At 40.9% G+C, this 27,197-nt stretch overlaps 1 protein-coding gene across 1 annotated transcript in view; it reads right to left on the reverse strand.

Moving 5' to 3' along the window:
- Positions 1–27,197, reverse strand: part of COP1 (COP1 E3 ubiquitin ligase) — a 133,220-nt gene that overhangs the window by 55,825 nt on the left and 50,198 nt on the right. Inside the window, exons 12-15 of the mRNA XM_086462377.1 lie at positions 22,264–22,407; positions 14,478–14,586; positions 12,590–12,671; positions 4,648–4,764 (exon numbers count right to left, since the gene is read on the reverse strand). Coding sequence (XP_086318503.1) covers positions 4,648–4,764; positions 12,590–12,671; positions 14,478–14,586; positions 22,264–22,407 — 452 coding nt within the window. The remainder of the gene's footprint in view (positions 1–4,647; positions 4,765–12,589; positions 12,672–14,477; positions 14,587–22,263; positions 22,408–27,197) is intronic.

The raw sequence follows: 27,197 nt of genomic DNA on the forward strand, positions 1-27,197 counted from the left end.
CAGTGGTAGCTGCTGACAGTATTACAGCATACTGGGAATAAAGCATTGCTACTGTCAATAGCTGCTCTTAGATCACTAGACTTAGCAGACAGTCTGATCTCACCCAGACTGCACAACTTGGACATTCAAGCTGCAAATTGCATGCGTTTTCACGCCTTTTTTTTTTATTAAAGCATGGAAACGGTATTGCTAGAAAATATATGGGTTGAGAGCATCAGTGCTACAGCTGAGGCTGAACAATAATAACTTCAGTCATGATTTATATAGCTAATTTCAGGATAAAGCCCTATCTATTTTTAAAAAGAGGAAAAGACCACAAAATTACGTGATTTTGTATTCGGCAGTGATTACAGTTTATACTGCCCAATGTTTCAACTCAGTAAGCATGCAAATACAATATTTTAATAAAAGTAGCAGACAAAAGGGATCTTCTCTTCTTTATATGCATTCTTTACTGCAACAGATTTTATCAGCCTGCAGCCAGACACACCAGGTTCCTTCTCACCTGATGCGCCTGTCTGATTTTAAGAGAATTATATCCCAAACAAATGCCCATTCCTCTCCTTTCTTGCAAAGGCTCTATTTCCAGTTTATTGCTCATTTGTTCTGTTTAAAGCTAGCAAAATGATCTTTTGGTCATCTAAAAGATCTGAGTGAAAAGCCCAAAAGAGAAACATACATATCATCCATATTAAAAGGTAATCCTCGGATTTGCTTCTATAGGGACAACTAAAGCATAGTTTTCTATGGCTTCTAAAGCCAACCCAGTATTCCCTACTAAAGGGGGGTGCTCCATATGGAGACACACAGTCTAACAATACTTTTGAGCATGGCTACATCTAAATGAAAGCATCACAGCAACTCGTTCCATTATCACTACTCATGTTTACCAACAGGTATACTGAAGCACAGAGGGTATGACCAACAAATCCACACAAATCCCAGTTCCAACCCACATCATGTCCTTTTTTAGGAGGCATCATTCAAGACAGTTGCTTCACATTCTCCTGCTGCTGCCAACAACGGGCAGGGACCTGCAGAGGAACTCGGTGCAAGCAGGAAAGAGATGTTCTCTACAAAGGAGGAGCAGTAAGATAGGAACAGCAGTGAGCAGTCTAGCAGAGTCAACACAGTCTCATCAGCCAAAACAATAACCCCCTCACTGGGTCTTTCTATTGCTTACTGGGCCACAGGGTTCCCAGCCTGACCTTGCTTCAAAATCCATCCCCACAGCCCTTCATCTCACTCCTTTTATTTGTCAATACAGCATATAAACTGGGTGCAGGTGGAAATGCTTTTTTCAAACCAAGATCTTGGATTCAGGATTCCCTACAGAGCCCTGAAGCTGCGTGTACGTGACTGTGGCTATCTACACTGCAGTACAGCTGAAGGACCCAGATGAGGGCCAGGCTGCCATCACACTCAGCAGAGTGACATCCCCTACCCCTAAAAGCCTCTGGTTTGAGGACTGGAGGTCCTCAGAAGATGGAGCCACACAAGGAACAAAAGGGGGCAATAAGAGCATTTCAGCAGGCTGCTGCATCAGCTCACATAATTCATGCCATGTATTTGCAGACTTCTATGGGACTTAAATATCTTCCTTCCTATTTTTCTGTAAAGAGAGTTCTTCTAAAATTGGAGAAACTGAAATAAAGCACACAGATACCTCTCTGAATATTTAACCCATGCACAATATAGCATCACAGGCAGAAGTGAGCCAACAGCCAAGATACCACTAACAAATGAGAAGGGATACGTAAACTGGAGACAGGGTAGAAAGGACCTTAAGATAGCCATCCTATTTCTGTGGAGAATGCAAAGGGGGAACCACGACAGAGATTCACAGAGATGCTGATCTAGTTGAAGCATCTGATTAGGAAAGTCCACTTCAAAGGGGCATTCTGAATAGATGTATGCAAGTGGGCAAGATGCATTTGTTAAGGGCAGAGGAAAATGTTTCCTTATGCAAGGTGCAAAAGAACAAGACCTTATGAAAAGGCGTTTCAGCTGTATTCAGGTTAAGAGAGACCCTCGAGAGTAAACAAAAAACAGAAAATGAAAGTTAAAAAAATATTCATAATTTCAAAATAGTAACACTGAAAACAATTTAGACTTCCACTCAAAACTGCATTCCTAAAGCAAGTCACGCTAGCTTGTAAGCTATTCTGCAGAGAAACATACTGAAACATGTATATTTAGCAACTTAATAACGGTGTATTAAATCAATTTACTTCCTCTTTTTATATCTCAAATATTAACTACCAATACTTCTGCCTCTCCACCAACCATTTCATCAATTGCTTATCAAGTCTTAAACTATAAATATATATAGGCACATAAACATAGACACATATATGGCATTAAGTTCCATCAAAGCAACAAATAAACAAGGGAGTATATACAGAAGCAGCACTTCTGCCTAAATACTGCACAAAACTGTGTTGGGCATGCAATGCTAGGAAGTCTTGGCTCTTTAACCATTGACTAAATCACTGAATAAGTGATTGAAGCAATTTTCAAAACTGAAAATCCTCTTAATACGTGAACAAGACAAGGCAGAGCTAGGACAGCTTTCTCAAATTGCTCACTACACTGGTCACTGAAATAGTGTTTTGCATAGATCCTCTTTATTCCTACCGGGGGGCAAACAGGAATGGCCAAGTCAGTGTGCCAAATCTGCCTTTTTTTTTTTTTTTTTTTTTAAAAATACTACTCAAGGAAACCAGCTTTGACTCTTCCTTTATTAATTTTATAGACCACATAACAAATCGCGCTATTTAAAATTTAGATTGTTTTTTCCATAGACTAAATGAAATTATTAAACAAGACTAGCTGAAACTGATAGAGAAGAAAAACCTTTGTCTCCATCATAACACATTAAACAGGACTGTTTTACTATATGGACCATGAAAGTAGACACTAACTCATTTATTCGCTCTGATTTTTTTTTTTTAGGAGTTCAGAAATAGCATCTTTCAAGACTCTAGTATTTCTTTTAATTTTATGTGCCCGTTTTTTACGTGTATTTATGGCTGAAAGATCAATCGGAATTCCTTTGTGGGAAGTCATTCCCGTCAGTTCATTACTCCATGTAATTGTTTCAGCAATTGTAGTTAAATATCCATTTTCATTTTTATTTAGAGACTCAATTACGAAGCATCAAGCAGATGTAAACACTTAAAGTTTTATCTTCTCTCCCTCCTATGCCTTCTTCCCCAGTACAAATGCCATTTTACCCCTCATCATTCTCTAAATCATAAACACACACACATAGTCATTAAAACTTCCATGTAACTCCTAGCGCTTGCTAATGCTTCTTGCCCAAACATACTTGTTGAAGACAAGCCCATCGTGGCTGTTAGACGTGAGTGTGGGGAGACACACTACTATCTGCTTCCATCCCATACGCCCTACAGCTCCGAAAGCTTTCACAGATTTATCTGGGCCTCAACCCCTTCTGCTTTTCAGATGGAAAGGAATCCCAGTTACTGATTTATCAGGAAGAATTCTGTCTCATGGTGCTTTTACATATCTATTTTAATCAGTGGCTGGTACTCTCATCTTCGCCTAGAGCTTTTCACAGATAGCCCCTTTCATTTAAACGCTGCTAGTAGGTATTGTAATTCAATTCTATTGTTGCATGTAATTCACTAAACTTCATTGAGATGCCTGTCAAGCAAGTCAATATTTTACACTCCAACTTGAATCCATTTTTTGCAGTGTATCAAAATGCAAATATTTTTTTCCTTCTCCTAAGAGTCACTATCAAAGTAGAACCAGCTTGGAAACGGGACCACCTAAATGAAATGGCAAACCAGTGGTTGCAAGAATGATCAATATATCTCCTGAAGTCCAGAGACAGCAAATGTTGTCAGAACATTTAGTTAGAAGTGCATTAAAACTCTCCAAGGAAAAAGAAAATGCAGAGTTGGTTAAACATTTATAGGTACTTCCGTGTTTCAGCTGCTGCATGGATAGCATGATACAGTTTCCTCCCAAAGCAATACCTGCTCTGCTCTCAAATCTTCATATTATCACCAAGAACTATTTAATGTAAGTGAACGAAAGGCTCATCCTACTTTCCCCACTGACTACTTCAAAAAAATCCATTAACAGTGATCTTTGCCTAACCTAGGAAAACACGAGCCCACCTGTGGGGACTGTAGTTGCAGCTACAGGAAACATGCACAGCCACTGTTTTACAGCACATCTCGGGTAAAACCAGTTAAAACTCCCAGTATGGCTTTGTAGTATTTATAGAGCAATGCTACAAACCAGGAAGAACAACTATCACCATGTTAACACATTAACTTTGCTATGAGACTCTCAAAGCTCAGCTTTGCCTAGTTGCCTTAGGGATCTCAAACACACTAGGCAGCTTGCTTTCATGAGCTTTTATCTCTGATAGAGGCACCCAAATTTAAAAGTCAGGCTGTAGGATCAAGTTGACACTCAGGTATCATGATGTCTTCCGGGTGACTGGACACTTGTTGGGTGACTGCACACTTATAGTTTTACTCAGAGGCATTTTAACTGCAAAGACACCACAGTCTTGGACACAGCAGCCAATCTCACATCTTTGTGGGGAGTAAGAAACAGAAGGAAGGAAGAAACAGTATCCTTTTACCCAAAACCCCTTTTACCTACCTGCACAGCCAAAAGCTAGGTGATACCTAGAAGAGGGGCTGAATTTGACACAACACACATTAGCCTTGGCCTCGATACTTGCTACTGAGTTGTCCAAGTTGGTAGACCACAGCTTCACTAGAGAAACAGAAAAAGAGAAATGAGTAAAAAAAACCCAAACAAAACACAAAGCCATCCTCATCTGAAAGGCATAAAATCTAGTAATTTCATAAACAAGATTCTGAAAAGCCTCACTTGTCAAGATGTTATGATTATAAATGGTCAGTTATTGCTGATGGCTGGTAAGCTTGAGAACATTCTCAAGTGTGCACTGTAAATGTTCTGCCCACCTCCATATACATAGGAGATGCTCAAAGTCCACATCCTGCAAGGCTGAGAACATCAGAGCAGGTGACTAACTGCATGTTAGAATCTCAGTGTTTCAGGTTACTGGAGTGCAGATTCATATAACCAAAACCAGGAAGGCTTGCATCCTTTTTGTTCCTTGTCCCTTACCTGGGATGCAAGAACTCTACACTCCACGGCAGAATTGCTTTGCCCAGAATAAACATACCTAATTGTATGCTTGAGCACAGCGAGTGAGAACAACTTGTTATATTCTTGAGAAACTGGCACAGACAGAAAAAAAAAAAAAAAAAAAAAAAATCAAAAAAAAAAAAATCAGTGTGCTGGCTTCCTAGGATATATGTCCTTGGTACAAGAAACTCTATTGTTCTACAAGACCACTGTGTGAACATTGTTTAAACTTTGTGGTACAGAATGAGCTCTTCCTCCAAGTACTGACTTCACTGCTTCACAGGATGACTGACAGAAAACACCAGCAGCTTTTCAAAGTAAAGTCTTCCCCACCTTCCACAAACACTTCAAGTACCATTTAACCTTAAAGATGAAGAGTGCCAGGCACTCTCCACATAGCCAATCTTACTATTAAAAGCTAGAGGTGACACTTTGCTCTCTGTCCTTGTGAATGGGCAGCACACTGGTATCAACACCCACCAATACCTACAAGGCAGAAAATAAGACTTCAATGTTCTCCTGTCTCCCTTTTCTTGATGAGTGAGTTGTGCTATACTTTAGTATCATAATCTGTGTGCCGAGGAAGGAAGCAGAGCAAGCTGAAGCCAATGTTTGAACATGCAGGAGCTACATAAAGGCTTAATCCCCTAAACAGCTCCCACGAGCTCCCTAGGCTTCTTCAGATCTGTGGCCAATGGGTCATCTGCTATCTTTTTACAGAAAGCTCACTTTAGAAGTGAAGTGAGCAAAAATGGCAAACGAACAGGGATCTTGTTACCCACTGTGGTCAATACATGAAGTAAGGAGTCTTATGGCCACCCACCCTCTGAGGGATCCTCTGTATCACCTGTTGGTCAGTCTTTCCCAGGAGCTTTGAAGGAGAAGCAAGGCTTCCACATGGATTGCCCAAGGATGTTTTAGATGGTCAAGGAAGAGGAGGAACACTGGCAGGTATGTTCTAGTGGATCTACTTTCTAATAGTATGGCAAGCAATGAAAAACAAGACTGTGCTATTTCTGACCATATGTAGAACCAATTCAAGGACTAAATGACTTAGTCCCTCAGGGGTCTGTAGTAGGACCAGTGCTGTTTATTCTCTTCGTCAATGACAGACAGTGGGATTGAGTGCACCCTCAGCAAGTTTGCAGATGACATCAAGCTCAGTGATGCAGCTGACACACCTGAGGAATGGGAGGCCCTCCAGAGGGAGCTGAACAACCTTGACAAGCAGGCCAATGTGAACCTCATGAGGTTCAAGAAGGCCAAGTGCAAGGTCCCGCATCTGGGTTGGGGGAGCCCCCAATACCAATATAGGCTGGGGAATGAAAGGATTGAGAGTAGCCCTGCCAAGAAGGGCTTGGGGGCACTGATGGATGAAAAGCTGGACATGGGCTGGCAATGTGCACTCACAGCCCAGAAAGCCAACTGTATCCTGGGCTGCATCAAAAAGAAGCATGTCCAGCAGGTTGACGGAGGTGATTCTGCCACTCTACTCTGTCTAGCGAGACCCCACCCAGAGTACTGTGTCCAGCTCTGGAGCCCTCAGTACAAGACAGACATGGACCTGCTTGAGCGAGTCTAGAGGAGGGCCACAAAAATGATCAGGGGCCTGGAGGACCTCTCCTATGAGGACAGGCTGAGAGAGTTGGGGTTGTTCAGCCTGGAGAAGAGAAGGCTCCAGGGAGACCTTATTGCAGCCTTTCAGTACTTAAAGGGGGCCTATAAAGAAATATGGGGGCAATCTTTTTAGTAGGGCCTGTTGCAACAAGACAAGGAGTTTTGATTTTAAACTAGAAAAGGGCAGATTTAGGCTAGATATAAGGAAGAAATTTATTACAACGACGATGGTGCAACACTGGAACAGGCTGTGCAGAGAGGTGGTAGAAGCCCCATCCCTGGAAACACTCAAGGTCAGGTTGGATGGGGCTCTGAGCAACCTGATCCAGCTAAAGATGTCCCTGCTCACTGCAGGGGGGTTGGACTAGATGGCCTTTAAAAGGTCCCTTTCAACCCAAACCATTCAATGATTCTATGACTGCTCAGAGCACAACAAGGAATCATTTTAAATACAGCACTTGTGTGGGCATCTGACAGCTGCCTGGAACTGTTATGAAGCAGCGCACATACACATCAGAAATACAAACACTGATGCATACTCTATTTGCATATAAGCATTATGTAAAATTAAATGAAAACAGCACCCACCCTATTGTTGGTTTTCAAAAATTAATCTGTTCTCATTTACCAGAGCTGTAATATTCATCCTAAACATCTAGCTACATTTCTAGATGAAACAAACAGCTTTGCAAGCATGGCTTAAGATGCTCTTGTCCTCCAATTGAGACTGGATGATATACCTACTCCATTGTGTTCTGCACTTGGGGGCAGGGAGGGGAACAGAACCAGGAAAAACAATTTTGCAAAACAATAAAACATTAGCATTTTGCTTTAATGAACAGACACCAGGAGATTTATAGTATAAGTTGCAATGGCAGTAGTGACATCAAATTTATGGATGAGATGGTATAGGAAGCAAATGATAACCACTATTACAAAAGGACACTGTTGGTAGAAAACAGTGCTTCAGCTTGAGGTGTGTGGGAAGATTACATGATCTCACAGTTCAGAGCGATGTTCTGCTCAAATCTAGCACTAAAGCCACACAGGCTTGTCTTGAAGCCTTCCAACCAGTTATCAATATTTAAAGTTGCATCCAAAGCAACCAAGTCTCTCCTTGACACCACCTCTAATAACAAATGACCATCTGGTCTCAGTTTTGTAGCAAAAGCTAATTGAGGGCTCAGTTTCAACTTGGCTCCTTTTTACATTCAAGTGTTCAGGTCATAAGCTGAGCCATTTAATCTGGTGAGGAGTAAACCCATGTATTCAGAGCCATCATAATATTCATTACAACTGACAGACATAGATTAGAGTCTGCAATTTCTGTGATCTAACTGCTGTGTGATACACTTGGCTCCAATTATATCTTAGTCAGTGCCATAAAAAAGGATATATGCGACATACAACAACACATAATGAAAGATGTCAAGTTTTACCTGGAACTGTCCATTATTTTTTAAAAAGAACTGACAGGTTAATAAAGCATAATTTGTAAGGGTAGAGTTTATTTGCTGCAGCTTTCAGCACTTTTGCCGAGGTCGAGACAGTAATTATACAACATACAGATGTCTTGATAACACCTAGAATTGTGATGATGAGACAAGCAAGCATCTGAGATTGACTATTTCTAAGACACATGTTCTTAAGCATATGTTTCCTAATTTTGCAGCTGCTGCGACAGACATCTCCACGTGGCCAAATGTCTACCCGTCACCATGCAAGTAAGAATTTGCCTCCAGAACAGCTTTTTCTGTTTAAAATGTTTACATCTTTTCAAGACACTTTTTATTTGGTTAGAGCTTTAGACAAAACGTGTAAGTACATCAATCAGTTTTCTATACATCAGTTCCGTGTCTAAACACTGACTAAAAGAGGCAGAAGCCTGTACTGAAATAGCTGAAGGTGTCCATGTACACAGTTCATAGACTGAGTAAGGATATTTTATCCAGCCTGTCGTTCTTGAAACTCTTATCTGGTCATGTGATGGAGTGCCTGTTGTTACTCCGAAAAAGCTGTAAACCAGGAATAGGATACAGCTACCAAAAAACTTGTTTGCATAGATTTGAGGAATCTCTAGGAAAGGAAGAAGTGGCTGAATTGTCCTGCTATACAAAATTTTTGATCCACTGTCTTGTGCAGGTCAGGAGGATGATGTAAACTGATGACTGTTAGCCGGCAATGACCGCAGGGTATTCCTCCTTGCATGAGAGAGCCAGACAGATATTTTGGTTGGTATTTTAACTACCAACATCTTCTTGACCTTTCAAGGTATTCCCAATTGAATCCAACAACCCCACAAATCTCCGAGAAATTGTCAAACTTTTTAGCCAGGAAAATGAGCAAACTGAACGTTCAACCTGGTATTTTAAGAGTAATACACACCTGTAACTCCAGTTAAAGTCAGCAGAAGCTGAAGGAGCTAAGTATCACTGAAAACAAAGACCCAAACAATCCTCTGAATTTCTCAATAAAACTGGGGAGCAAACTCTGATCTGCAGTTCTCAGGTTAGTTCGCCCTCTGAAAGGCCATGCTGCTTTTTTTCTGAAGCCAATCCGGCAAATTTGCTTTGCCCCACTGAATTCAGAGACACTACAAAAAAATAGCTGTAGGATTAGCACCCATGGTCTCACCTACCAAGGCAGCATGGAAATTATTTTCCCTGTACTTAAGAAAACAGATGCTTGCCTTCCTCCTTGTCATGAGTCAATGAAAGGTAACCTCTCTCTACAGCTCAGATCTCAGGTGCTCCTGTCCTGCTCCACCTCTCCATTTTGAGCCACGAAATAGTGAAGGGACTACAGCTTAGAAAGTACAAAAAAGCAGGACTCTTCCGTTGAATTTGTCAGTACTGCTTGTATCCCCTTGAGCTTCAAAAACAACCCCAGAGCAAAGAACAAATGCTTCCTTCATCACTCCAGAAGATATGTCTACCACAGTGGAGACTTAAATTCTACCCACATGGCATCACAAAATACGTTGTTCTATCTCATCTGCTAACTTTACCATGGCCATTAAACTACATTCCCAATCCAGAACGTACAATGTTGGGCTGAGAAGTAGCTGTAAGTCATTAGCTAAGTGCACTAGCTCCAGCCCTATCCTGGCACTTTGATAGCATCATTTTGCCTTCACCAAATTAAATAATCTTTTCTGCTCAAATGGCAGATATTCACCCTTTCTTACTTACATGAGAATCATAGCTTCTGCAATTGTTTTGGCATAAAAGAACTCAAGTTAAGACTGTGCTGTTTCCCCAAGCTGCTTCTAGCACAAGCAAACACTTTAATTTTGCTCATTGCTGTCTCGTTGGCATACATCTTTGGGTCCCTATAGACATACGCAACTACCTTTGCCCCCTTTAAAAGGGAAGGGCATGACAACTGTAGATAAAAGTGAGGTTTTCATGCACATAGCAGTTACTTCAAATACAATAAATCTTTTATGCTCTCATTAGCTGCTATTAAAGTAGAAAGATCTTCCACAAATAAGGATCCTGGATTGTCTTCATCTAACAATGACAATGCAGGACCTAAGGCCCAGGGATGCTGTTTCTAATGGTATCAGAATCATTTTATCTCTAATAGCACTCCATTTGTTAGCACCCTCTTTGCTGTCCCTGAACCCTGGCAGAGACAGCTGTGAAGCACTGATGATAAGATTTTTCAGCTAAAAACTCCTTCCCCAACACATGCCTACCGAGCATACTAAGTGCTTTAAAAATTAGCTTCCAACTTGAAAAGACCAAGGAAAGACAGGCAGATACACAGGCAAGCAGAAAGAACTGGCAAAGCTGCCACTGTTTGCCAGCTTGTTCTGATCACTCGACAGGAAAATGTTATACCCATGCTTTCCAGGGAAGCATGGTGAGATTAGCTCCAATTGCTCTGGTCACACCAATATCCATCAGCATTGATATTTCTTGTTAGAAAGCCCACACAAACAGAGATGTAAAAGAGGACAGGAAGGGTACACAGATCTTGGCTTTCCCATCAGATGCTGCACCTGGCCAAACATGTATTACTATGTACCCAAAGCTGGCCAGAACTCGACCAAACACCCATGAACATAAGCAGGACAAAAATTTAAGTTAGGCAGGTTTGAGTTAAGACAATTTGTCATAGGTGTTACCTTTTCCTCACACTTAACCCTTTCAATGTGATCACTGAAATGGAAGGTGGACGCTATAACATTAATTTTGACATTTGCTACTACTGCTCTGTACCTTAAAGACTCGTAAAAATCTGTGCTTATTTCAAATACTTCCACATAGGACTCCATTTGTCTCTAACGGACTTGTTACATATGCAAATCACAGGCAAATCACAGTAGAAGCAAAGGATAAAATGTTCCAGTCCAGTTTTATTCACCAAAACCCCAATACACCTTCAGAAGACCTTTGTGAATTAAAATGCAAGTTATGTAGATCTGCAAACTTTCTTACAATAATTTCTAAGTAAACACTACATTTTCACAGACTATTGCTGAAGAAGTGAACTGTTAAACTAGAGACAGGAGCTCTGCTTGCAGCTGGCTTTGCAGAACTGGACAACTTGTTACCATGCTAATAAATGCATGTCTACCTGGCAGACAAGCCTTTTCAAATGCAAAGCATGAGTGGGGAGCAACGTGATGAAGAGATTGATCATTTACAAGGTGAATGTTCACTCCTGCTGCATTTAAGCGCATAGAAAACTCCTGACTTCCACCAAAAGGGGGGGGGGGGGGGGGGGAAAACGACACACAGACGGCAGGAAGAAGTGTATCAAAAACATTTAGAACCTACCTTAAGTATAAAATAATCATTAAAGCTGCATTTTGAAAATGGAATTACCAGCTACATTAAGACTGCCAAATGCAATTGAGGAACACCAATACAGCTTTCTTTTGAAACAGAATTTAAAAGCATTTTAGGGGGGGAAGCAGCTTGCAAGGTTTAATGCTTACGAAAAACTAATTTATCATGTCAAAGCAAATCATGAAGAGCTCTGTCCAGAGCTCTATCATCCCACCTGGAAGAGCTGATCCCCATTGACTATGAAAGGAACTCTAAACCTCTTGCTGCTTAATAACTCTAAATTTAATATTGTAAACATACTACAGATAAAATCTTGTTCATTAGGGATGAAGAATACTACATATTGCTCAGTGCTATCCTTTTCTTTACAAGTTTCCTATTTCTTCTATGAGGAGAAACATTTTTTTTCCACCAGTATGCTGGGAAAGGGCTTGTCTTAAGGGTTCTCCAACAGCCCTTTGCCAAATGGACCCTGGGGTGTGGAAAGCTGAGAGTTACTTCCAATGCTCCCATTCAGTCCCCCATCTGACTCTGTTAAGCTCAAGAAGCACTGCACATTGTGAAAATGGGAAGCTTCTCAGTGTGCACTGTCTTTAATATTCAGAGTTACAGGTAAAACTGCGGCAGGCATTTTTAACTCCTGCTTTTTACCCCCCAACAACCTCATTTTTTAAAATATAAATACATGCTGTTCTTTTGAAAGGCCCCAAGGCTTCAACTGAACAAGCTTAACTAATGTTAAAACACACTGCTTTTAGCATCCTGGAAAATGCTAGCTAGAGAGCATATTACTTGAAAAATATGAGCACCACACCAAGAAATCTTAATCCAAACAAATCCTCTCCTCCTGTAAGATCCAAACAGTTCAGTAATATCTTTACACATTACCACATCAACTACAACACTGAACACAGCTGAGGAATCAGCTACTTCAAATATCACATTTTTGTTCCTCAAAGGGAACACACAAAGTATAAACCTCCCGCGCAGAGACTGGAAAAGAATACCACCTTTGGCATCATCAGAGCCTGAAGCCAATAACTTTGGGTCCATCAAGTTAAAATCAACACTCCAGCACCTTTTCTCATGCTCCTGTTTAGAGAAACAAGAAAAACATTGAAAGATAGTGAGCTGTAATTTGATAAAAAAGTTAAAGAAAAAACACGTGCTGTTTGACATAAATTGTCAGCAGAGTCCTGGAGAGAGAAGCTTACTGTGTTTAGCAGTTTCTCAAAAAGTATCTTTTCTTCCAATCAGACCAATGCTTGTAGAATGCTGGATGTGCCATGAAAGCAGAAAACAATAGAATGGTAATTTTAAAACCTAAAACTGGTTTGTTGTTTGGTGGGTTTTTTTGTGAGTTTTGTTTGTTTGGGAGTTTTTTGTTTTACTTGAAAGAAAAAAATAATTCAAGAAATACACAAAGACCTGTTTTTGCAGCATGGTTTGGCTGTGGTTCCACCATGTGCGGCTTCTTATTCTAGCAGATCACAGTTTTATCTCCCAATACTAATAAGATGCCCATTCAAAGCCATTTCAAACACCTGGAAGTCCAGGAAATCCTCACATTCCTGTTTAGTTACTAAACAAAACTTCTGGTGTCTAATCCTATGTTTTCGCACTCAAACAACTATTTTTACAAGACTTACACTCTTCCCCAAAACACAGAATATTTGCTATGCTGGCACATCCCACATAGAAGCAAAACATGGCATTAAACAAACCCCAAAATTCAGTAAAACTCTTTGTTTAAAGCCTTCACACAGGCTTGCAAGACGATGACATGAAAAACTCGCCAGGACAAAGCCACTAAAGGATTTTTAATACAAGCAAAGCAGATGTCAGTAGGTATGCCTCTATGCAAATCTAAATAAAAAATTCAAGTAATCTGATAGGAAGCAAAATGAGTTTGTTTTAACATAAGCAACAGCTGGTCATCTCTAGGTTCATTATTTAGCCTCATAAAGAAATGCAAGATACATTTGAAATCTTGTCTGTTTTCCTTTATTTCGTCCAGTACATTTTTTTTTAATTGAGATATGCAAAAGATTAGTGAAAACAAGCATTATAAAACGGCCAAACACACAACGAAAAAGTAAACAAAGGCTTAAATAGGAATTAAATCTTATGTTGAACTGTCAAGAAGGGAGAATGGAAGACTGGTCTGCAGTTCATTATCACTGATCAGTTTCAATGCACTATGCTACCTACACAACAGCCTGCAGCACTTCCAGCCCCTCCCCAAACAGAACAACCTCTCTTTCAACCTCTGTGTTCTGATCACAAGCCTCTAAGAATCCATTATGTAGAAATACCATGTTCAAATTGCATGAAAAGACAAAATGCCAGAAACTTCTCCTGAAACAGGTCTCGCTGTTGAGCTCAGCCCGCTTGTGAGCGTACACCGCTCTGCTGAGCACAGGACTGTATTAGGAAGGGTTCTGCCTACCGCTCTGTTCTCCCAGCCTCACCATTTAAGCTTGCATTTTGCTCTTCTGCTTTATGAGCACCTGCAGCAGCAATCACCACAGAATTTTACAAAAGGCTTTTGACAAAGACTGAAGTGGAACAGGTATGGAGAGACAGAGGTTTCTAAGAAAGGTGAGACAAACTACTTCCAGAAACCCATTTCTCCCTGTGCAGATTTCCTGCCTGAAAGCAGCAGCAAGAAAACGTCAACTGTCTCATGACTGTGACAAGAAGATATAGCTGCCTCCTTTGCAGAACTACAGCTCAATAAAGCTGTGCAGATGAGACACGTTTACCAAACAGGGGGAGCATCCATTTCACCACCTGGAACGAGCCTATTGCTGGACTAGAAGCAGAACCTCAAACTGCATACTGTTCCCTTGACATGGTTCATGTGGGAAAAAGCGTTGCTCGCTGATTGCATGTTACCTGGTAGACCTTGGATCTTTGTCCCGTGAATCCATCCCAAAGGATGACGGTGCCTTCGTAGTCGCTGCTGGCTAGCAGGTTCTTGTGGTAACTACTCCAGCTGATACAGCTTAAAAAGAAAAAGAGCCCCAGTCAGCCTTACATTAAATCATACCTTACAACACAAAAATCACTCATGCAATACGTCAGCAATTAGTGTCCAGAAAGCACGCAGTATTTGATCAAGCCACCCCACTGAAACACTCAGGAAAGAACAAAAAAAAATTCACCAGAAATATAACAAATGTTCCTCCACAAACTAAAAAACCCGTTATTGGTTCAAGTGACATTGCCCTCCTCAATATGAAGTCTTAGGGTTTGGGTTTGTCGTTTTTTTGGGTTTTTTTTTGGTTTTTTTTTTTTTTAAAAAAAAGGTATTCATCTCGAACACTGCAATTGTTTTGCTATTTGAATTCCACACAAGTTCTCACAGAGAGCTCAGGGTTTGACTAATTAGCCTCTTGCCAATAGCTACTACTGTTATTATTATGACAAAGATAACTACTTATCTAACAGAAACTATACATGTAAACCACACAGCTGCACAGATGGTAAATCAACCTCTCCTCTGGCACATATGTAATGTTCTACACACACACACCTATGTGCAAATCAAAGTTTGACTTCTGAGAAACGACTTCCAGCTTCCTGTAGATGTAGAAAGAACCCCCTTCCTATCCAGAAACAGCAGGTTGTTTGCTGTGGGCAGTTTAGGAGATGTTTCTGATAGAGAACTGCAAGATATCTCGCCCAGGTTTATATTCTAAACGAAATTAAGTGGCCATGCAAAACTAAATTACAATTCCACTGAAAAACTCTAATCATCAGCAGACAAAACAAGAGCAGCCACACTGCCAAGTCACATTTGTAGCATTCTGGCACTATGCCTCTACTCTGACTCCCAAAAAATGTGACAGAGGTAAGAAAATTTCTAATGCTTGTTCACCAATTTTTGGACCATCTGTCAGAAAAGCAAGCCAGTTGGTATCAACCATGATGCAAGTAGCAGAAGCTGAACTGACAGATCCAATTCATGCAGGTCAAACAGCTCTGACACAGTTAACTAGATTATGGTATACTTGGGGCTAATTTTTAACCAACAATATAAACTAGAAGTCCGTGACTAACTTTTTAAAACTGCTTTGATCACTGTAGCTACACATTGAAATACGATGTAGGTACATGGATACTGACTTAGGAGTATTATACCTTGGCAAATTCTTGGTTCTGCTATACACTTGCATTCCGTTTTCCTTAGGAATTTACACACAGAAGGGAAAAAATCATTATCCTTTCTTATGGTAGTTAAATATAAATACTTATTTTTCAATTACTGAAGTAACAGCAAGCAGCATTGGTGTTCTGCTCCTCACTATGGTCAAACTTAACTTATTAGGGTGTGAGTTTAACTACACAGGGACTATGCATACCAACCACTAATCATAGCTCACCACTATTTAGCTGTGTGGAATCAACAAGCATATCTGAGATTCTGAAGCAGCCAAATAATGGGAAGCAAGAAACTCAACTGGTTTTTAAGACAAATTTGAAGAAATACGAGAAAGGAATAACAATCTATTGGTGCTTGCACCTGCACTAAGTCATCCAAAAGACTTCCAGCTCTGACTTCCTCTGCACAAGTTAATCTGTAACTCACAGAAATGAGATAGTCATCCAACATCAGCAGCTTTCTGCAAGCCTCTCACACCACTGCATGAAGCTTGGAAAACACCTTCACAACACCTTTACCAGTGGATCACTGGGAGCTTTCTTTAGAATAGCCAATACAGAAGGACATGATGATGCTGCTTTCAACCTGTCAAAGACTTCTCTCTGTGTGCATCGTTACCTAGCTATAGTCTGTTCACACACTTGCTTATTTCTTTCTCATAACAGCATCCCTTCATTTTAAAATTTTGCATTCAGAAACTTAAAAAGTTTTATTTACCCAATGTAAGTCATCATCTTTAACCACCAGCTGCTAAAAGGATGGTTGAGGTGATACAGCTCAGGCAATGTTTTCCCTGGTTTCACCTCTTCCACGATACATCATTAATCAGAAAATGCTAGTGTCCTCAGCCCTTGTAGGTAACAAGGACTGTCTACAAATGTATGGTCACGGAGCTATCATTACCTCAGCTCTACTACCGTTAGGTACCCACACAGAAAAACAGGTCTTGACAGTCTATGATTTACTAGAAGCCTCATTCAGAGAGGCTTAAGTGGCTCCCTGAGGACCAAATGAAGCTGGCAGGCACTGCCCACCAGGACCATGAGGTGAAGGTTGCAGCAGTCCAGAGATAACCATGTCTGACATGTGGAATCTTGTTTCCAGGCAGAGCAGTCAGTCACTGATGGAAGCAAAAGCAGTTCCGAGCTCTAGAGCTATAGCACAGTGAAGCTCTGGGCTGGGAGCAGTCTCCAACTAATGGCAGGGGGGTAGACACTGCACTACACATTTACTGTAGTAAATCTTATCTCCATCTTATCTCCACTCAAGTCAGGGCTTCAAGGAGTTTAAGAAAAAAAATTAATCCAAGTTTAGCTGTAACACAAAAACAGGAAAAATACAGTCCCAGGCCAAATCTTAGAGAAGGCAGTCTTCTATCTGGACAGCTTTGAGAGTAAGTCAGATAGCATCAGCAGGTGGAGAGTGTCCTAGAGAAAGGCAGACATGCTGATGTCACCTTGGTTGGTTAGAGGATGGATGCTTTATGCTAGGGGAGCATGAGATCCACATCTGACCAGCAGAAGAAAGCTGGGTATGGCAAGCTGAACTATGAAGAGGATAAACACATAACTACGTCTTGTCAAAAAAGAAATCACCCCTGAAGATGAAAATTAGGCATTACTGAGTAAGTAGAAAAATATAAAGGACCGAGTTTAACAGTTCTGTTTGAGATATGATAGATGTAAGGATGTAAGAAGTGTCAGGTTTGTAGGAAGAGGTAATGTTTTATCAGATCAATCAATATAGATGGAGAAAAATAGTTTCTCTGCCCAAAAGCATGTCCATCAGATCTCCCATAGCAAAGATCAAGCTAAGCATTCTGTCTCACTGAAATCTGATTGTGTTAATGAGGGGTTAACACTCACTTGGAAAGCACTTACAGATAGACAGAGAGGGGAAAACAGGAACTGACAGGTGAAAAATGTTTAGGGATTTGCAGCCACTAAGTGGTTCAATTAACACCTTTTAAGTCACATACACCATAAATCTTTCATTTTTAAGGAATATGATTAAAGAATCATAATAAGACAAAACCAACCCTGTTCCAGCGCTCTGCCTTAATTCTCCCCTCATCATCACCCATCTCTCTTTACAAAGTCTGAAACTGGTGCTAGGGTTAAGCAGCAACTGCCATGCTCCCCCTTCAAGGGAAGGGCTTATCTTTCTTCCCTGCCCAGCACAGGCAATTTTGTTGAAACTTCAAAGAAATCTTTTTGGATTCCCTTGAGATGTTATCATGTGTAACAAACTGAGTAACAGACTCAAAAATGCACAGGGGAGCAAGTTAGAGAAGGGGAAAGGAAAGGGCAAAGGTGAGACAGACCAAAAATACAGCTTACATTGTCCTCAAACAGGTTAAACATAGAGCCCCCAGAAGTTCATAAAAATAACCTTTCGCAGACAACCTTTAGATGGCCTGCAGCCACATCCAGGGAGAAATTGAAATGCGGAGGCTATGAGATACAATACAAAAAATAGCTACCTACAGCTCAGATAATGTATAATTCAGCACTGGATTAAAAGGAGTTCTGTGAAGCCATCTTTTATTTTAAATAACAGTAGCTGTATTTTTTTCAGTTTTTGCTTTGTTCTTTAATCCAGAAACAGGGCAATACTTACACCCCAGAGGTTTATCTTGCCGTGGGTTGTGATGGCTTTTCTTCCTACGAGATTAGCCTGGAGAAACTCTAGTTGAAAGCTAATCACCAACTTCTGAAACGCTCTCCTAACCTCAGCATCTGATCCGGACACACAGAAATCCTGACCCCATAAAAATTTACGTGCATCCTTCATTTTATTCGGAGACACAAGTGGGCCAGCTTGGTTAGCGTTGTCAGTCACACTGATGTTTCTTTCATGAGCCAGTATTTTTACAGCTGATATGTCTCAAATCCAGGATCAAGTTACCCAGTGTCAACCGCCCCTCTGGCAGTGAGAGTTAAACAGAGTTAAAGCTTTTAATAACGCACAAACTGCTGTGGTCTGACCTGCTTCCAAGTGCCAAGTGTTTCAGAGCCAGTCTATTACCATGAGTCAACCAATGCCCAGTAGTTTCAGAACTGAAATGTTTTTAAGGGAGTGATCTTTTACTGCAAAGAACATCCACATGAATAACAATGCTAACCAAACACTTCAGAGACATACAGAATTATATTACCATTAGGAACGTTTTTTTAAAAAAAAAAAAACCCACACTTTTTTCTAATCAATCCAAAGAAAACCTCTAGTAGGTAAGAGACAAATACTTTTAAAGAAAAACTTCATTTTATTGCAAATTGAAGCAGCTACTCTGGAAACCGGAATTAAAGTTGAAGGTGTATTTCCTTATAACCTGTTTAGTGTCAAATGTTTTCTGTATTCTGGAAATATGGGCATCCAACACAACCGCTTGTAAGGTTTTTCAGCAAAAAGAGAGCTCATACCTCTTCAAATAGCAAAGACCCTGCAATGAAAAACACCATACGGCAAGTTTTTGTTTAATTTAAATTTAATAGTGAGAACTGACTGCCATTTTAAAAACTGACAGCAATATGCCCATGAACTGCTATTAGGATAGAGCAATCACACATTTGATTTATTGACACCAAAAAATTAAAACAATAAAATACTAGCAGCCTCCTAAAAAAAAAAAAAGCCTACCGATGCTTTGCTTTTACTGCAGTTGACTAAACAGATGCAGCTGATTTTGGAGGTTTGTGGTAACATCTATCACTGAAGTACAGATGCTGCAAACACACAGTGGTGAGCATGCAGAATACTAAACACGGATTTCAAAAGCGTGTTTACCTAAACACACTTGTATGTCACCTACTGTAGATTAACGAGGCCTAAAGCCAATTTCTTTTACCTGAATGCTAGATCTCCTTATTTTTCTTGCCCTGTAACCTATGGCAAAACAACAAGTCTGCCTCTTGAATAAATCGGAGAAGAGCTGTGGCTTGCTGCTAGCCATTCATCCTTTCTCATCTCCTCCTGCACAGGGGAAGCCACAGATTGTCTGCCATAGCTAGGGACAGAACAAGTCATGATTAGCTCACGGGGTGCTGTTTATAGCTACTACACAATGCCAGGATTTGTTTCTTGTACTGAAGCTATGAATCTGTAAATGGGATTTTTATGAGGATTTATGTGTCATCTTGTGTTTTTCCTGGAAGCTTATGCCACTGTCATTCCTGGGGGACACGATGTACATTTACCAGAAACCCGACACACCAACTTCCTCCCTGTTCTTAAAAATAGAGAAGAGAAAGCTCAGCAGATGATGAAAAAAGAATGTATTTAAGAAGCAGGTGGGTATAAAAAAGGAGGTTGGAAAAAGAGGAAGAAAGACTCAGCTACAGCTGGTACCAGGGCTCCACTCCAGAAAAGCCTACAATCAATTACTGCTGGCATGAAGCTCAACCTTTCAGCAGGCACCCAGCTGGCACACAGCATAGCAGGGCTGGGCTGGTGCCAGCCCCATACCAGGCAAGGGCTTCCCTTCCCACAGCTGCTCCAGGCCAGCAGACTTGCTCTTGGCCAGACACAAGTCCTTGCAAATGCTGTCACCTGTCTGCTTTTATAAAAGCCCATCAGCGCTGCTGCTCCTCCAAAAGCTGAGTCACCAACATAACTGCTAACGATTTATGTTCTGGCATCCTCACTCTGAACAAGGTTAACCAGGATCAATTTAGGGTGAGCTTCCCATGACATGTCTTTGGAAAGTCAAAGTGCCTGCAGACAGACAGCTCTGGTGCTGTGCAAGGACAGGAGGGACATTACAAGCCATACCAGCATCATACCAGCTTCAGCAGAAGAGATGTCACCAAATCCCATCTACACATAGACCCCCACATCTCTGCTGTGAAGAGAGGTGCCACCCACGTACTGCAGCAGAAATGCATCTGTCTTCAATATCAGAAAGAGCACTAACAGGTAGAGTAAGCCTCTAAAAGAAGCTGCACCTCCACCCAAATTAAGATCAACAGCTTTAAGCCATGGCTTTTCACAAGAAGCAGGCCCCACTTGTTTAGATTTTTTTTTTTGTAATACGGGCACATTTTCAGCATACTGCAATATTCCGTAATGAAATTACAGCCTTCATATATAACTTCTCCCTCAAGCTATGCCACTTCAGAATAGCAAGTTATTATGCTGCTTAACACTGCGCCAGTGAGCCCCGGCACCAGTGACTGGCAGCACAGCTAATGGATATAGCAAGGATGCATTTGACTGACAGTCTAACTTTATTTGTCAAAACCAAAAGCACCCACATGCCAAAGGAGGGTTGATATAATGTGGAGGTGCCAACCAAACACACATTGCTTTTCCAATTCTAATTAAAACAAAAGGTACTAATCGACTGCTAGATGGTTCTTGTATTATTCTGCTCTGCTCTCCAGAATAATGAAGCTGAACATTTCACAAGTCCAGGAAAACACAAGCTCCATAATCAGCATGGCTTATCAGCACAAATCCCTCTCAGTATTTATACTCGTCTTGAAATCCAGTCCCAGGGTCAGTTGCATTTACACCTTTTCCTTCTTAAAATAGTGTTACACAATTCCCAAGAATAATCAGCATGAGTGATACAGGAGTAACTGATCTATCTTAAGAAACATGTCAACTACAAAACCAAGCGTGACTTTCACACTATAAAGGAGGCTTGCAAACATTGTTATATAAATTTATTACTTACACTTTTGTAGGTGCTTTACTGTTTTTAAAATGTAGAATACCAAATAAAAACAAATTAGTTCAGAGATGCTGGAGACTTCTATTATAATACTGAATTGATTTGACTGTATTATCTACTTTTGAGCTTTAACAAAAATTTTAAATTAGGACTTTTAAGTTATGTTAGCTGGATTCTTTCAGTTGAAGTTCTGACACAGAGGACTATATTTCTTTGGTTTAAGTCATCTAAAAAGACAAAAAATAGGTTGACAGTAATGATAGCAGCACAGAAGCAAAAATCAAGCAAGGTCTTTTCCCAAGAGCTTGATATTATGAGACCCAGCAGAACAGTACTTCAGGCAGACATAAATTCATAGGCAGAAGGTGCAAGTGAGGCATATTTCCTGAGGACTAGCAGGCTCTCAGCAGAGCGGAAAGGATCTGGTTGATGAAGAAGAGAAGAGAGCACGAAGGAATCTGGGGCTATTATGAAGAACTGGGCACAGAAGTTACCTTGAGACAAGCTAAGACTTACCCTAGAGTATATCCACTACTCTGCTTTTACTCTCGTTTTAACAGACTAGGTATCCAATGGCATTTGCAAGGAATACAAAAGCAGTTCACTGTCCTATGTCCCTTTCTCCTTCAGACATGTGGGTCTGCTACTACCTTGGTTGAGAGTGGTAAGTAACAGTGCTTGTGCCACCTGATCCCACCCAGAGTTCAAAGCAAGCCTTCCATCAGCTCCTGCTTTCCTCCTTTCCCCTCCCATTCCCACAACAGATACAGAAAGCAAAACAGTTACTGCACATAAGCAAGTGGAAAAGGCTCTCTGAGTTCAAATGCAAAGTCAACGCCTACCTGATTTTGGAATTACAGGTCATTTCATTCTCAGGGTAGTGAATATCCACCGCATCCTGAATGACTGTACCATACTCATAGACTTTAATCTTCTTTGTCACCCCAGCGATGGCAAAGTAGTCACAGTCTCGGTCGAACTCAATACTGAGGAACAAAAGCACAGGTTGAGAACTGTGTAACACAACACATGTACTTACCAGCAGGGTATTTTACCACCTAAACGTCTCCATATGGCAGAGTCGAGAATCAGAATTTGCAGTTAGCAAACACCCTGTTCAGAACACCTTGGTCAGGTCTGGCACATATGCAAACATGTCGAGTTCTTGCTCTCAGGCACCATTTTCTAACGCCCTCCAAACACACTCACATCTCCATTTACTGAAGCGGACTTTTTGTGGTAGCACAATCTCCTTCCTGCAGCCAAGATCTCTGTTCAGATGCTCTAGGGGTTTTCCAGTTCAGCTACATAATCTACATTGTGCAGTATCCAAACGTCCAAGCTGACAGCTTGCCCTGGAAACATGCTTAACATTCAGCTGTACGCTCTACAATCAACGTGGGACGACTGCCCATTGATTTCTCTCAGTTCCATTGCTGCATCCCTTAGCTCCTATATGCAGCACCTTGGTGAACTTTAAGTGTTCATACAGAACAAACCAGTATTTGTGGAAAAAACCACCCTTCTAAATTCCCTGAGTATCAACAGAGGGTCAAAACATTTATCATCAGTACTGTAAAAACCATGCATGCTATGACTTCCACTTAAGGTTGCTCATGGAAACTGAGGCACATTGTTTCTTGAACTGCAGGGCAAGTTTGTAACAGATATCAATGAAGTTGGAAATAAAAGCAGTCACCTCATAACAAAGTTAAGCTGCAAATGAAAAAAGCCTGAGGTTGTACATAAAATACATCTGAGAGAAAGGCAGACAGCAAGTTATGAACAGCTAATGGCATTGCTATCTTCACAGCTTGGAGGGGCTCGAGAGAAATCTATGAGACATCTAGCAGTCAGGGAAGTAAACCTGCCTCCTAGGAGCTCCTGCCTGCAGCCCATGTCACTGCTGGCAGGGCAGGGTGGATGTGCATATACACCTACATCCTTTCAGGAGCAGCCACCTCAGTGACACACCAGTTTGCTACTCCTCCCAAAAAGGGTTTGGGGGTAGTATTTGCTCCATTTTGCAGGTTTCTGTGATCAGTAACCAGCTGTCGTCAAGTCTCTTGACTTAGCAATCAATCTACTACTTTGAGGTCTCTTTTGAGGTTCTTCCACTCAGTACTTCCTTTCAATTTCTGCTGTCCCTATCCCATTTTTTTCTCCAAGAAGCCAGAGCATTTGTGAACCAGGCAGCAAAGAAAACCGAGTTTACACTGATTTCACATAGCTTGAAAAATCCTGACAGCAGGGCTATTTAAGGTACCTTTCTACAATTAGAAAGCATAAACCAATTACAAGAAGAGAGTGGGCTCTTTAAGCTGCCCCCATAGCTGTAACAGCTAGAGTTTTCTACCCCTCAACATAGCTGAGAAGTCAAAGGCACTGTAATGCTTTCAAGATAAGATAAATTTAAATGCCCACAGAGTTTTCAAGTCCTTGTAAAGGAGATATCATCAAGTTATTTTTAAACTAAGGAGAAAAAGGATTGCTGATATGCAGTCTGATGGTATAAAATAATTCAATGAAACAGCTTGCAACTTGGCCTTTTAACTCAGGCACCTAAGCTTCTCCAAAGGAGTGGTAGAAGACTATCCCACTCACAACTGCTTGCTTGCTTGAGGGGAAACAAGCTAGTCAGGTCAAGACTGCAAAATTGTGAGCCTCCAAAAGGCAAAGAAAAGGAACATGCTTATGGCTGGGGAATAAAGCAAGCAAGCATCCATCTATTTAAATAAAACAGGAGAGGGAAAGAAGTCATCTAAGCAGCCAGACTGCTCTCCCCCTGCCCCAGATCTACCCTAGTCTAATCACTTTTTATACAAACAGGACAAAAGCACCATTCAGGCCTGTCTTGTCTTGTCAGCCCACCCTATTCTGTGGAAGAACTTTATAATCGAAAGCCTCTATAACAATACAATGAATTTACTTGTACCACAATCTTAATTGAACCGCTGTCTCAGCTCCTGCTTGCTGCCCTGTGGATCCAGGTAAAGCATAACTAAACTGATGGCAGCGATTCATCTACCTGGATTCAATTTATACCCTTAGCCTTCTGCTGAAGAAAAAAAATAATGTATTACAATGTCTGGTAAAAAGCCAAGTTATTAGAACAGAATAGAACCTCTCTCACCTGGGGTGTGTTTGCTTCTCTAGCATTAATTCTTTTTTTTTTTTTTTTTAAATAGACACATGCTGTAGACATAACAAATGAGTATTTCAATATGCCTATAAAAGTTAACACATCATTAAAAGAATTAATAAAAAACATCAACCAATGAAATTGATTGTTAGACCTGTGACCTTCAAACAGCAAAGACACTGCAGGGAGAAAACAGATGCAAAAAAACCCACCACCTGTGAGAGCGACAGGCAAACCCAACACAGCCAGCCTAACACATACTTGCACCTTGGCCTCCATCATCTAGGCACAGTCCTGGTACAACAGTGTATTCTTACTTTCTGCCAGTCAGCTTTTAGTAAGCTATTTACAAAAAAATATGAACAATCTAAATAGCTAACCAAGTGCATTATTTATCATATAAAACTATTCCTAGTATTTGCAGAGCTCTGCTTCCCCCTGGACTAATCAGGATTAGGACAAACAGCCCGCTTGCATAGCAACACTTATTTTCATGCTTTTTCCTACAAGTCTTCTAAATCTGTTTAGTACTAAGCAAGGCTTATTTGCATTTAACTAGCTCGATGGTATTCCTGTCTTAACTTACTTGTCCTTACTGCTTGAAATCTGTGTGTCAATGTAAGCACTTGCTTATACACAAGCTTAACTCTATGAAAATTCACAAGAGAACTTAGTTTATTTTGTCAAAAGCCACAACAGGGCCAGCTCTGAACATCATTCTGGTTTGCAGGCGATACATTTCTACAGTCAAAGTGAATTAGTCATTAGCACAATGATAACAGGCAATAGAGTAATAGGAAATACTTTATCCTTTTTGTCAAAAAGGCCATCGAGTCAAGAGATAAACCAGCTAGACAACAGCATCCACTTCACATGTGGCGAGAGGCACAGAGCCACCAGTGAGCTAAAGCAACACATAAAACATGCATGCAATGGCTATTAATGTCCTGCTAAAATAAGAGCAATGTGTTTTGGTATCACTATTTTAAGTAGACTCAACATGGGACTGACAATGAATGTTTTCACCATCTCAGGGGGCAGATGGAGCACCAACTGTCTCCGTGTGCTACAAACCTACCTCAGTCCTAGCATGAAACAACCTCCTCTAGAGATGGGAGACCAGTTCAGACATTTTCATTTTTTAAGGAAGCATTGGACATAAGCCACATTTTAGATCATTTGAACATCCAGTGTTTGATATTCATCCTTTTGGATCAGCAGTGGTCCTTGCTCCTCAAAGATTGTGTGTTAGAAACAATTAGCAATTACTAATTTTATTTTTTTCAACCTGCTTTTAAACTCCACATTTCTGACCAACAAACATTAGCTGAATTTTTATAAGGCATCTTTTGGGGACACAAAAACTACTGGATATTTGAAAAAAGATTTAGAGATGTGCAACAGAATGTACTTAAAGGAAAACTGAAAGGAACCAACTGTTTTGTTCTAGGGAAAATAGAAGTGAGACGTCTCTGGATCCCAAGTCACTGTTTTCTTTTTCTTAAGAAGTTAATGACCAGTGTCCTATGGAAATACCACTAAGAGCTGCTAGAAAGTAAACACATTCTCAAGGGTCCTGGTTGTGCTGCTGCTTATCTTCAGTCTCAGTCTGTAAGATTATAAATCAATTGCTTTATTTAATGCTAAAACCTATGACCTTGGAGAGCACTTGTAGCTAACAAATGGAATTAAAAAATAAATTGCTCCTAAAACATGTCTGGAAGCTTGGCTTGGTGTTGAGAGTAGACCAGTGGGGAAACAGTAAAGCATGAGTATTTACCAGTTCTGCCGTTGTATAATGCCTTGCTACATTTGCATCCCGATGGTGTGCGCAGTTCTCCACACCCCAGGAGAACGCACTGGAGTTAGAGAACACATACAGATGAGGAACTAAATTGATTAAGGGAATGAAGCAGCTGCCTTACCATAAGGCTTATGAGCAAGGTGACAGCAAGACCGGTGTTCAACAAGTCTTTCAACACTAGAAACTAGGAGGCACTCACCAGCAGATTGATTTGGGACAGATGAGGGTTTCCCTCACTCCCAGTCACACTTTTAAAAGCCACACACACATTCCAGGTACAACATGATGGTGGCAGAGTGACAACAGTAACCCATGAACAACTGGTCCACATCAGTTATTAACAGAAATAAATATGGATGTACCCTTTAGTATCCCTGATGTAATGATTGTGGATGCTGGGAGGCTGCAAGACGACAACACCACAGGCAGTGACCAGGCTGGAATGCTCTGTGGTCTTCTGTAGGGACAGCATGGGGTTAGGTGTCCTCCAAACCAACCCCCAGGGCAGTTCACATTGTACTTGAAATTGTAGTTTGAAAGGTCCTGGGGGTCAGACTGGAGGGGCACCTAGCCCACCCATTTCTCACAGAAACTTGGGTATGTGCTATGTAAGAGCTATGAAGGAGCAGATACTCCTCCAAATCAGAAGGGAGGGGTTTGCATCTAACTGCATTTGCCTTTAACTGCATCACTAGTTACAGTTAAAGGTCTGCAGCCAACCACTCCTCTCCCCTTTCCATACACACGCTCAACAACTGCTACTATAATCATAAATGCCCCAGCTGTGACTTCCTAATGAGATCTGTGACTGCAGGAGTTGCCATTTCCAC

The sequence above is a fragment of the Leptosomus discolor genome, chromosome 3 (genome assembly GCF_034619465.1).
Source record: "Leptosomus discolor isolate bLepDis1 chromosome 3, bLepDis1.hap2, whole genome shotgun sequence".
Lineage (NCBI taxonomy): Eukaryota > Metazoa > Chordata > Aves > Leptosomiformes > Leptosomidae > Leptosomus > Leptosomus discolor.